Consider the following 13,415-nt stretch of genomic DNA (forward strand, 5'->3'; position numbering starts at 1 on the left):
GCTTACTACAAAATTGAAGGTTTATACATTTAACTGTTTTAAAGGTTTCTAGCTTATTACTTTGGACATTGGTTACTATATTAGAAGAAAAGTAACTTTCTAAATTATGAATGCAAACAGATCTTGTTTTTAAATTTGATTTTACATCATTTTCCTTTTTCAGTTCACTCGCCATCATTTTATTCTGGGTGGAACTTTCAACTTCGGGGGCTTCAAGGACTTCATTGGAAAGGAAAATCAGGGAGGGGGGCATATATCAGGTGGCCGATCTGACGTTGCCCATTTTACATCCCCACCAAAGTTAGAAGTTCCGGCCTATGTATTTATTCTTACATACACCACTCCGGAGGGCAGCATAATCTGTCCTGCAAATATCTGCAAACTGCTCTCACCGTGTAATTGTCAGTAGGATGTTAGCAATTTAAGCAGTCAGTTGGATGCATCTTTTCCATCTCTTCGAAATTATATATCTAACTTTTGTGTAACAGTCCATCTTAAGATTCTACCAACATGTCCCATGTTGTGGTGCTGAGCAGTGCAAACCAGGATGGTTCAGAGTTTGATCCTTAGACTCTGCTGAACTCGCTGATCTTAGCCAGCCCAATGGCAGGGCATTACCGTCGACTCCGGTGGAGGGGACACATCAGTCACGGTTCTCATTTTTCATTACTATGTGTAGGGTGAATACAGAATTGCTCAATACATGCTCAAATAGCCAGCTGACACATGAAGAATAGCACTTGGGCAAGGTACAGAGAGCACAACATACTTGTTGAACAGTACCCCGGCATGTCACTACATTTAGGAGAGATGGGCAATTTTTTAAAAAAGGGTTGCTAAATACAAATGTATTAAATTGTATCTTTAGTAAAGTGTAGTGTTCTTTGAAACTGTAAGTAAATCTGAAATGACCTGTTAACATTATTCAAACTGATGTGCAATGCCTTTTTCCAGGTTGTTATCTGCTGTTCTCCGAGCTTCAGAAGTTGAGTCTCGAGCCACAAGGGCAAACTTGACAGAACTGCTCAGTCCACAAATGGGAAAAGATATTATGTGGTTCCTGAAACGATGGGCAAAGACCTACCTTTTAGTAGATGAAAAACTTTATGACCAGGTCAGAAATCGGGTGTTTCCAGTGTGTTCAACATTGAATGCATTTGTAGATTTACAGACTGTTGTTCCTTAATCAATTTTGTGGATTTTCCTTAAGAACTGGTTTTCCACATCAATACATGTATGTTTACTTAAATATTTTTAAATTCTTGTGCATGCCCCCTAATTGGACCTGTAGTATATGCCAATTCATCATCCCATCTGGATGAATATTATATCTGGAGGGTCGTTGCATCCCTTTGTTGATAACTTTAAGCTTTAATGTACCGCTGGGACGGATGCCACCTGAACTGGAATGGGACCAGACTCCAAACGTAAATGATAAATAGGGCAGTGGATAAGGCTTTAAACTAGCAAGGTGGGGGGAGGGATCTGGTAGCAATAACAGAAACCTAAAAATAAAAGAAACAGGAGAGAGTGTGAAGGTCAGACCAGGTAAGCAACAAAGATAATATACGGTCAAGGCACAAATACAGTTATAAAACAGAAGTATAAAAGGACTGTTTAAAAGTAAAGTAAAAGGAATAACTATTAAAGATGAATTAAATTGCCTGTACAGCAATATACACAGTGTCCAACATAAGACAGGGCAACTGGAGGTTAGTGTGCAAAATTAAAGCACATGGGATTGGTGGTAATATACTGGCATGGATTGAAAATTGGTTAACAGACAGGAAACAGAGAGTAGGAATAAATGAGTCTTGCCATTGAGGGAGTGCAGCGAAGGTTCACCACACTAATCCCTGGGATGGCAGGACTGTCGTATGAGGAGAGATTGGGTTAACTCGGCCTGTATTCACTCGAGTTTAGAAGAATGAGAGGGGATCTCATTGAAACATATAAAATTCTGACAGGGCTAGACAGTCTGGATGCAGGGAAGATGTTTCCCCTGGCTGGGGGGGGGTCCAGAACGAGGGGTCACAGTCTCAGGATACAGGGTAGGACATTTAGGACTGAGATGAGGAGAAATTTCTTCACTGAGGGTGGTGAACTTGTGGAATTCTCCACCACAGAAGGCTGTGGAGGCCAAGTCTCTGAATATATTTAAGAAGGAGCTAGATAGATTTCTAGACACAAAAGGCATCAAAATTATGGGGAGAGAGTGGGAATATAGTATTGAGATAGAGGATCAACCATGATCATATTGAATGGCGGAGCAGGCTCGAAGGGCCGAATGGCCCACTCCTGCTATTTTCTATGTTTCTTTGATCGGTGCTGGGACCACTGTTGTTCATGATTTACATAAACGATTTGGACTCTGGAATCGGAAGTACAATTTCAAAATTTGCAGACGACACCAATTGGGGGGTATAGTTCATACTGAGGAAGACTGTGACAAAATACAGGAAGGAATTAATAAACTTGCAGAATGGATGTGAAATTGGCAAATTAATTTCAATATAGATAAGTGTGAGGTGGTACATTTTAGTAGGAAGAATAAGGAGCCCACATACTCCTCGGAAAATAAGAGTCTAAATAGGGTAGAGGAGCAAAGGGATCGAGGGGTAAAGATACACAAATCACTAAAAGTAGCGATGCAGGTTAATGCCATTTTTAAAAAAAAACACAAACAAAGCTGTGGGGTTCATTTGTGGAGGGATAGAATTGAAAAGCAGGGAAGTTATGCTAAACTTGTATAGACCCTTGGTTAGACCACACTTGGAATACTGTGAACAGTTCTGGTCTCCATATTATAAAAAGAATGTAGAGGCACTGGAGAAGGTGCAAAAAAAATTTACTAGGATGATACCAGAACTGAGAGGTTTTACTTATCAGGAATGATTGAACAGGCTGCGGCTCTAGAAAAGAGATGACTGAATGGTGACCTAATAGAGGTCTTTAAGATTTTGTAAGGATAGACATAGAGAAGACGTTTCCACTTGTGGGGGAAACCAGAACTAGGGGCCATAAATATAAGATAGTCACTAATAAATCCAATAGGGAATTAAGGAGAAACTTCTTTACCCAGAGAGTGGTTGCAATATGGAACTCACGACCAGAAGGAGTAGTTGAAGCAACTAGATTTGATGCGTTTAAGGGGAATCTAGATAAACACATGAGGGAGAAAGAAATAGAAGGATATGCTGATGGGGTTAGATGAAGAAGGGTGGGAGGAGGCTCGTGTAGAGCATAAACACCGGCATGGGCCTGTTGGGCCAAATGGCTTGTTTTTGTGCTGTACGTTCTATGTAATGTAGACTCCGGTGCATAATGCCCTATATTTTTCACTTCTGTGTTTGATACTAATATATACCAGTCCCAATATTAATTTTTTTCTGGTTGGAAAAAAATCCAAATTTGGGCCAATTTCTTTCTCCGTTCAAAATTGGATATAATTTTTTTATCAAAGAAATGCTAGAGTGTGCAGTCCTAATGCAGTCAATTCTATGTAATTGATCTTTATTTCAAGAATGTTTAAAGAATTCTTCAGCTATCCTTGTGTATCCAACAAAAGCTGTGGGCATGCTTTTGGGTCATTGTTTAGACTGTCGTACAACATCTGCATCACACCTACCAAAGGTGCCTTCGTCAGTGTGGGTATTTCCTCTTGGAAATACTACATCCATAACCTATTAAAATTGTTAGTAAGGGGCATTCTGAAGTTGTAAAAGCAGAAGTTCTGCTAAGATCACTTTGGACTCCTGGACCTCAAATTTATTTGAGAGATATTTCTATCCAAACAAAATGTACATTTAGAGCTGCTTTGTACTTTACGGGGAGGGTACTGGCTCCCCTCTTTGGAACCCTTTTACACCATTGCAAACAGTAAATATCTGTAAACAATTTTACAACACCAAGTTATAGTCCAGCAATTTTATTTTAAATTCACAAGCTTTCGGAGGCTTCCTCCTTCGTCAGGTGAACGATGTGAAAATGAAATCCTCGAAATGAAATCGCATTTATAATTCACAGAACAATGCTTGGTGATTACAGACAGTTTTTTCAACTGCCCGTTGCCAAGGCAATCAGTGTGCAGACAGATAGGTGTTACCTGCCAGGTCTCAGAATATACAAATCACCAAAAAAAAACAACAAACAAACAAAAAAAAACAGAGATAGAGAGGTAGAAACATAGAAAAGACAGCAACTGTTTGGCGATTGTTGCGCGGTGTCCGTTCATCCGTTGTCGCAGCGTCTGCATGGTCTCGCCAATGTACCATGCTCTGGGGCATCCTTTCCTGCAACGTATGAGGTAGACAACGTTGGCCGAGTCACAGGAGTATGAACCATGCACCTGGTGGGTGGTGTCCTCTCGTGTGATGGTGGTATCTGTGTCGATGATCTGGCATGTCTTGCAGAGGTTACCGTGGCAGGGTTGTGTGGTGTCGTGGACGCTGTTCTCTTGAAAGCTAGGTAATTTGCTGCGAACGATTGTCTGTTTGAGGTTGGGTGGCTGTTTAAAGGCGAGTAGTGGAGGTGTGGGGATGGCCATAGCGAGGTGTTTGTCCTCATTGATGACATGTTGAAGGCTGCGGAGAACATGGCGTAGTTTCTCCGCTCCGGGGAAGTACTGGACGACAAAGGGTACTCTGTTGGTTGCGTCCCGTGTTAGTCTCCTGAGGAGGTCTATGCGATTTTTTGCTATAGACCTCCTCAGGAGACTAACACGGGACGCAACCAACAGAGTACCCTTTGTCGTCCAGTACTTCCCCGGAGCGGAGAAACTACGCCATGTTATCCGCAGCCTTCAACATGTCATCAATGAGGACAAACACCTCGCTATGGCCATCCCCTCACCTCCACTACTCGCCTTTAAACAGCCACCCAACCTCAAACAGACCATCGTTCGCAGCAAATTACCTAGCTTTCAAGAGAACAGCGTCCACGACACCATACAACCCTGCCACGGTAACCTCTGCAAGACATGCCAGATCATCGACACAGATACCACCATCACACGAGAGGACACCACCCACCAGGTGCATGGTTCATACTCCTGTGACTCGGCCAACGTTGTCTACCTCATACGTTGCAGGAAAGGATGCCCCAGAGCATGGTACATTGGCGAGACCATGCAGACGCTGCGACAACGGATGAACGGACACCGCGCAACAATCGCCAAACAGGAGGGTTCCCTCCCAGTCGGGGAACACTTCAGCAGTCATGGACATTCATCCACCGACCTTCGGGTAAGCGTACTCCAAGGCGGCCTTCGAGACACACGACAACGCAAAATCGTCGAGCAGAAATTGATAGCCAAGTTCCGCACCCATGAGGACGGCCTCAACCGGGATCTTGGGTTCATGTCACGCTACACGTTACCCCACCAGCGAACAAATGTTATCTGTTTTTAATATAACGGGTCAGTTGCTGTCTTTTCTATGTTTCTACCTCTCTATCTCTTTTTTTTTTGTTTGTTTTTTTTTTGGTGATTTGTATATTCTGAGACCTGGCAGGTAACACCTGTCTGTCTGCACACTGATTGCCTTGGCAACGGGCAGTTGAAAAAACTGTCTGTAATCACCAAGCATTGTTCTGTGAATTATAAATGCGATTTCATTTCGAGGATTTCATTTTCACATCGTTCACCTGACGAAGGAGGAAGCCTCCGAAAGCTTGTGAATTTAAAATAAAATTGCTGGACTATAACTTGGTGTTGTAAAATTGTTTACAATTGTCAACCCCAGTCCATCACCGGCATCTCCACATCAGTAAATATCTATGCATTGGTGGTCCCTCAGACTTGTGAACAGGTAGCCTGTACTCCATTTAAATGTATGTCTTGGGAAAGAAAGGTTCAAAGTTGAATCCATTAAAATACCCATATCTGAGCTTCCCAAAGATTGTGAAGCATTGTTTTGCAGGATCCCTGATTCTAACTCAGTATTCATTCAAGTTGTAATTTTCAATGATTTGCTCCAGATGATGTATACTAGTAATAAGTGGCCTAACAGCAACTCCAGTCATCTTCACCTTTGTAGTTCCTGCCTAGCAGGAATGTCCTGCATACAGCATCTCTGGTGTCGAACCGATCATTTAAGAAAACAACTTTTGATTTCCTGATTTGTCTACATAAAGTCATCAAGTTTATTACAGGACTTAGTTTCATATTGGGACTTCTTTTCTTATCAAAGAGAGAACAGTGCTTTGTTTGGGCGACTGTTAAATGATTATTGGAGCCTAACCACACAATCTTTTTTTCTCTTTTGTTATATGATTTCATACCCAACAGTTTGGTTTGCCTGTTTGACCACAATTGGAACATTTTCAGTTTTCTATACTATTAGTCAAGTTGCACTCTATTGTGAAATTTTGTCTCGTGTTTTGCCCCTTATTTATGATAGGTTAAAAGAAATGACTAAGGAAAACATGTTAAAGGGATCTTTTACTGGTGCTTTATGAAGTCTCTTGATTCACTTTGAAGAAAATAAGACACAGCTACAATGAATCGGGGGTGGGGGGAGAACAAAATTGTGGAGATCAGAATATGTTGTGTTTCTAATTGTGTAAACAAGGTAAAAGTATCAACTTGGCTTAGTTAGTAGTGCTGACCTAACAGTCAGAAGGTTGTGGCTTCAAACCTGTGGACTTGAGCACATAATTTAGGCTGTCTCTTCAGTTCGTTACTAAAGGGGTGCTGCTTTGCTGGAGGTGCTCCCCTTTGGGTAATACATTAAACCAAGGTCCCAACTACTTGTTCATTTAGAAGTAAAAGATCCCATGCCATTATTCAGAGGAGCAAGAGGTTTTCTTAGTGCCCTGGCCAACTTTCTTCCCTAAAACAGCCCCACCAAAAATAAATGATTTAGTCTTTCATTTATTTGCTGTTTGTAGGAACTTGCTATGCACAATTGGCTGCCACATAACAATAATGGTTGCACTTCAAGAGTAGTCCATTTTTTGGTAAGCACCTTGTGAGATCCTAAAGGTGTGATAACCTGATATATAAATGCAAGTTTCTTCATTCTTTCATAAATCATGAAAAATAGTGTTAGGATAGTGGAAGTGCAGAAATACTCAATAGAAGTAAAACATTTGAGGATGGTTTAAAAGATCAATCAATGAATTTGAAATTTAACAAAATTATTGAGGAAGCAAAAATAAATTCAAAGATTTATTTGTGCCATCTCAAGAGCACATGCATTCAGCCTACGATAGTGGTGCACTGCCCATCATTGGAGAACTTTTGCAAAGTTCCCTTTTAGCCCAAAGAGCTCATAGGGCATTAATACTAACTTTTTAAAACATGTCCTCTCTCCTTACAGATAAGTTTACCTTTAAGTACAGCGTTTGGTGCAGACACTGAAGGTGCTCAGTGGATTGTTGGGTACCTTTTAGAAAAAGTTATCAGTAATCTTTCGGTGTGGATTGCGGAACAAGACCTGGCTAATGACACAGTTCAACTCCTTGTAACGCTGGTAGAGAGGAGAGAACGGTGAGTACTTAGTGCAGTGGACAATAACATGATAGGACAAAACCCATCAATGACCACGATTTAACTATTCAACTCTCAACAGTAGCTGATTTTTCTCAAAACAAACATTCTAATTGAGACACATTTTGCCACTTGCCTATTCATGTTTCCACAGCTACCAGTAGAAATCAGCCCTTCAACTCCTGAATGGTATTTAAAGGAATAAAAAAAACATTGAAATTTTGGAACAAGAGAAGGCCATTTGGTCCTCCTTGCCTACACTGAATTTAGACCCCTCTTGGAGGCTGATTTTGCACAGTCCCATTTTCCTGCTTTTCTCCTCATTCTCTTTTATGTTATTTAAGTAATTATTAAGTACCTTTTTTGTATCCTACAATTGATTTTAGTGCTGATGACTCTGCAAGAATAAAGTTTCTTCTGATCTCCCCATTTATGTATCTAATGCATTCCTTGCAAGTATGGTTCCCTTATCTTTGGATTCACCAATGGAAATAATCTATGTTTACCTTGTCCTCCATTTTATCATTTCGAAAACCTCTAAAATCCTTGTCTGTATTCTCAATTTGAGAGAATAGTGCCCCATAGTGGCGTTCCTCATAAATCAAACCGCTCATCCTGGTAAACCTGTGTGCATTTTCTCCAAGGCTATTATATCCCCCTATATTGAGCAGCCCAAAACTGTACACAGTATTTCAGATGTGGCCTAACCAGTATTTTGCATAGAGTTATCATCTTTGCTTTCATATTCAATCCTGTATAATATAAACTCAAATTATATTTATTTCCTAATATGTTTATAGAAATCTATGCTGCAATTTTAAAAAATATAATGCTCTTGCCTTATTTTTGTTTCCATTTGTATGTTGTGTTCCAGCGTAAGGACCTGCAATGACTTCTTCAATTGTTTCTCCAAAAGATTACTTACCTACACGCTGCTTCACTAAAATTATTTGTGTGCTGAGGGGGAGATTTGCTGCGAAGGGATGATGTCCTATTTCAGTGCCTAGCCTCAAAGGCGGCCAGCACTGTGTAATAAGATTATAAATTTTTAAGAAAATAGGGTTGCATTTTTGACACACAAATCATCCTTACTGCCATTCAAAGCTTTATCTGGAGTATTGATTACAAGAACATTTAACTTAGAGTTAGGAGTTACACATTAAGTAGTTTATTAGATTGACTGAAATGTTCTAAACAGTTGTGTATATATATATGTTAAAAAGTATGCACAACTCAAAGGTTTTCTAAAATCGTAATTGAATGTTCAAAACAATTGTAACTTTAAATCCATGTCAAAAATGTATTTTTGAAAGATTAGGCCATTTCACTTGGCATTGTAGTTCTTTTGTGACCACTTAAATCATGCAATGAAATATAGAATTCATGATTTTTTAAGGCACTATTTATTTTCAAGATGAGTTATTTAATGTCAATTATAGAGTTAATTACAGGGTCATAACTGCAATCAGATGACTCTGGTTCTCTTAGTCTTTTTGCACAGATTTTACAAGTAGTGTTAATTGATAACTATTTCCTTTTAGGGCCAATTTAGTAATAAAATGTGAAAGCTGGTGGAATTTGGCAAAACAGTATGCAAGTCGAAGTCCACCATTGAACTACCTTCCCAGCAGTGTACAGCGAACATTGATGAAAGCCCTGGTTTTGGCAGGGTTTGCCCATGTGGATACAGAAACAAAACAACAGTATTGGACAGAGGTGAGAATTTGTATGTGGATTTAAGTTAATATTTTGTCCAAAGTTTTATGAGGGATTGCTAGCGTCTCTAAAGTAAGTATTATTTAATGTAATGGAGTAAATGTCTGTGGAAGAGAATTATATAGCTGAAAAGTAAAGGTGTTTGAGGTGGAGTTTTCAGGTATTAAGTGGCTCCAGTTCAGACCGTTTCTAGGAGTTGGCTGAAGCGTAGTGATGGTCTCTATGTTGGTGCTTAAGTGCAATTTTAGAAAAACAGAGTGTTGCCGTACTGGTTTAAATAATATATGCATTGCCCAGTTTGGAGCAGAGTCATATAGACCAAGAAGGTTCCAGGTTCAATTCCTGGTCTCCACTAAGTTAACTGATCTTAATTATAATTCACCTTACCACTCCCAGGAGGAGGAAAGCCAGATTAATCAGACAGCACCGGGGGAGAGCCACACCGTCCCAGCATGATATATGGACTATGCGCAATTACCAAGACCGTTCCCAGAAGCTCTGTCTCAGGAGGCTACACTTCAGTCATGAATCTTTGGAGGAGCTCTGTACATTGCTGCAGTAATATCTGCAACCAAGGTCCATGGCAGGCACAGCTCTGACTGTGGCAGAGGAAGTGATCGCAGGTCTTAACTTTTATGCCACTGGCTGATTCCATTGAGCCACAGTGGTTTTTGCCAGATCAGCCAATTTTGATATGTACTCCTCTATAAGGCAAGTTACCGATGCCCTCTTTGTCAATTCATACATTTGACAGCGCTCCCGCACAGATGACTGAGCAGGCCATCAAATTTTTCAGGATTGCAAGATTCCCCGGATAATGGAGGCTGTTGATTGCACCCATGTGGCTTTGCATGTCCCAAATGTAAACGCTCATATTGATATGAACTGCAAAGGCTTCCATTCCGTTCCCTACATGTACAGCTCATTTGCAATGACCGACACAGCTTCTTGCACATGAATTCATGATATGCTGGGAGCTGTCGTGGTGCTTTTATATTTTGTCAGTCCAGTGTCTCGGCTCTATTTCAACAGCAGTGGCAAGGGACGGGATAGCTGCTGGTGACTAGGGATACCCACTACTCCCAAAGCTCTTGACGCTTCTTTGTAGGACCACCAGTGCTGCAGAGGAGTGCTAGATTGAAGCACACATTAAGACAAGGATAAGAATTGAGCAAGGCAGTTGGATGCTGAAAGGAAGGTTCTGCAGTCTGCCACCGTCTTATGAATTGTAATAGGATGTTGAGTGCTTCACAACTGCAACCAGGAGAGGATTGATGCTGGGTGTCCCAGAAGATGACACTGCTGATGCTGACAATCCGATCCACGTAAAACAGGAAGCGGGTGTAGTGGCAACAACTGCTAGACGCCTGCGAGACAGACTTATTTGGCACATCTTCACAGATAAAAAGAATACTATTATTTGGAATTTTCAGGCCATCAAAGATCTTCCTCCTCCTTTCACCAAGCTCTCTATGGTCTAAGTAAAATCCTTGCCCCATCACCTCTTAATCCTGAGGCTCAAAATCAGCGCATTCATTACCTTTTCCTTGTTGTTATGCAAAGACTGCTTGGTGTTTGAATCTCTTGTATCACATATTTGGTGATTTATTACCACTATTTACAAAAACATTGTTCAGTTCTGTCATTTCACACCTCTTGTGACCATGTGAGCTTTTCTCTGCCCTGTTCTAACACTTCTCCTATGTACCACCCGATAGCCTGGAGTCGGAGATGTAGACTGCTGTAGCAAAATATTATCAACCTCTTGTGATGGAGATGATCTTTCTCTCAGTGCCCCAAATCCGGGGATGCACATGGGACAGGTTGTCTCTTTGGTCACCTTGGCAGCCCAGTCTTGCAAAGAGGAAGGGTTCTGTGGGGCGCTGATGGAATGCTGCTGCTGTGAGCAAAAACGGCAAATGAGGCACAAACATCAACATCTCCACTTGTACTGGGAACAGGAGTCTGGTTACCAGAGATCATTGGGAGAATGGACTTCACTGAATCAGAAAGATCCTTGAATCCCTGAGAGAGAGTCAACTAAACACTCTCTTTAGTTCCTCTAAGATGCTGCGCTGTATACTTTGCAATCCAGTTGACGTATTCTCCAGATGGTCCCCCAATGCCTCAGTCGTTCATTCAGTACCTCCACATTGAGTTGACTGACTTGATGGAGTGGGGGAAGGTTTGCATATGCTCCTGCAGCTGCTACTTTCTCCAGCCTGCATATGTAACTGATGCTGTGCTGGCATCCTGCTCTTCATGGCTGCGCCCTTGACATCATCATCCATATGGTTCACAGCCAGGGACTGACGTGTTATATCTCTGTTCAACTACGTCAGGTTCTACTTCTGCACCTGCATCCTCTGGTTTCCTTGTGCTCCGTGTCTCACCACATCAGTTCCTCATTTACAATATCAGTGCCCCCTTGTGTGGGTGTCTCTGGGCTACTGAATGTAGGGGTAGGTGAGTGAGTGATTGCAGGTTGCCAGAGCTAGAGCTAGGTCTTGTTGTTAGCAACTTCTCAGCTGTATCCTGGCTTGTAGCCGCTGGAAGAAAAAACAGTGCTGTTAACTTTGGTTTGCTTGAGCAGCATTCTATCTTAATTAGCTAATTTGTTGATTTCATATGAAGAAAATGGTAGCTGGTGAAAAGATTGAAGAATACATAAATATTAAATAAGAATACATAATGAGTATTACATAAGAATATTAAATAAGAAAAGAGATACATTAATTTGAGCCGAGTGAAGGCTGAGACTCCCACATCTCCCTATCCCTAACTGCCAGCCCAAAGTGGAAGCCAATTATTGCCATTGCTGCCTCTTTGTGGGTTGTTAAATGTCGTATGCTGGCACATCGTCCTCCAGTGGCCCGGAGTGCTATGGCATGTGCTGCCTTTTCCTACAGAAGGAATGCATAGTGTTAGCTGCAGCAGATTCCAGATCATTCAGTTACAGTCATTCAGGATTCATGGAATGGATGACAGTAATGGCAAGTTTAAGGGAGCAAGAATCTTGGCTGTGAGACTTCAGTGTACTGGCAAGCATTGCAGGATGTGAAACATTTGATGTGAGTGCTGCCAAGTGACTTTGTTTCTGGAACAAGAAATATAATGCCATAACAAGAAATATAGTGCCATTCGATGACATCATGTTTTGAATGAGACATTAAAAATTGAGACCCCGTCTTCACCTTCACGTGGATATACAAGACACTATTTGAAGACCAGCAGAGTTCTGGCCTGACCAACATTTATTCCTCAACCAACTTCACCAAAACAGATTAAGGAGGCATTTATTTCATTGCTGTTTGTGGGAACTTGTTGTCTGTGTTTCCCTACATTCAAACAGTGACTGTTCTTCAGAAGTACTTATTGGGTGTGAAATGCTTTGGGACATCCTAAGGATGTGAAGGACGCTATATAAATGCAAGTTCTTTCTTAAGAAGAATGCTTGACTATTGTAGGGAAGACCCATGCACCTCTTAGTGATTTGGTTATCTGCCCTTTTATTCATCTGAAAACATTTACTTTTGTTGATCTAGTAAGTTCATTAAATTTCTTCTGACTGCAAGGAGGTTATGGGGGATCCCACTCTGTCACAATCACCTCCTTCCACATGGCCTATCCTGCTACATGTGACTGCTTCTTCCCTGATACTCCAACTATTGCATCCCTCTCCTCTAATTTGGGCTAGCAGCACTTCAATCTGAAAGAAGTTAGAGGCTTGCCTTTTCCCTTCTGTTGCACCATCCATTTCAGTCCCTCTTCCAAAAGCAAGTAACATTTGCACCAGACAAGTGCCAGGCAATGACCATCTCCAACAAGAGAGAGTCTAACCACCTCCCCATGACATTCAGCGGCATTACCATCACCGAATTCCCCATCAACATCCTGGGGGTCACCATTGACCAGAAACTTAACTGGACCAGCCACATAAATACTGTGGCTACGAGAGCAGGTCAGAGGCTGGGTATCCTGTGGTGAGTGACTCACCTGACTCCCCAAAGCCTTTCCACCATCTACAAGGCACGAGTCAGGAGTGTGATGGAATACTCTCCACTTGCCTGGATGAGTGCAGCTCCAACAACACTCGAGAAGCTCGACACCATCCAGGACAAAGCAGTCCGCTTGATTGGCACCCCATCCACCACCCTAAACATTCACTCCCTTCACCACCGGCGCACTGTGGCTGCAGTGTGTACCATCC

The 13,415-nt window shown here is 41.6% G+C and overlaps 1 protein-coding gene across 1 annotated transcript in view; it reads left to right on the forward strand.

Annotated features, from left to right (window-relative positions):
• The window catches only part of xpo4 (exportin 4), a 143,035-nt gene that overhangs the window by 104,082 nt on the left and 25,538 nt on the right, over nt 1-13,415 (forward strand). Inside the window, exons 15-17 of the mRNA XM_067986078.1 lie at nt 955-1,114; nt 7,320-7,489; nt 9,031-9,205. Coding sequence (XP_067842179.1) covers nt 955-1,114; nt 7,320-7,489; nt 9,031-9,205 — 505 coding nt within the window. The remainder of the gene's footprint in view (nt 1-954; nt 1,115-7,319; nt 7,490-9,030; nt 9,206-13,415) is intronic.

This window comes from Heptranchias perlo, chromosome 6 (assembly GCF_035084215.1).
Source record: "Heptranchias perlo isolate sHepPer1 chromosome 6, sHepPer1.hap1, whole genome shotgun sequence".
Lineage (NCBI taxonomy): Eukaryota > Metazoa > Chordata > Chondrichthyes > Hexanchiformes > Hexanchidae > Heptranchias > Heptranchias perlo.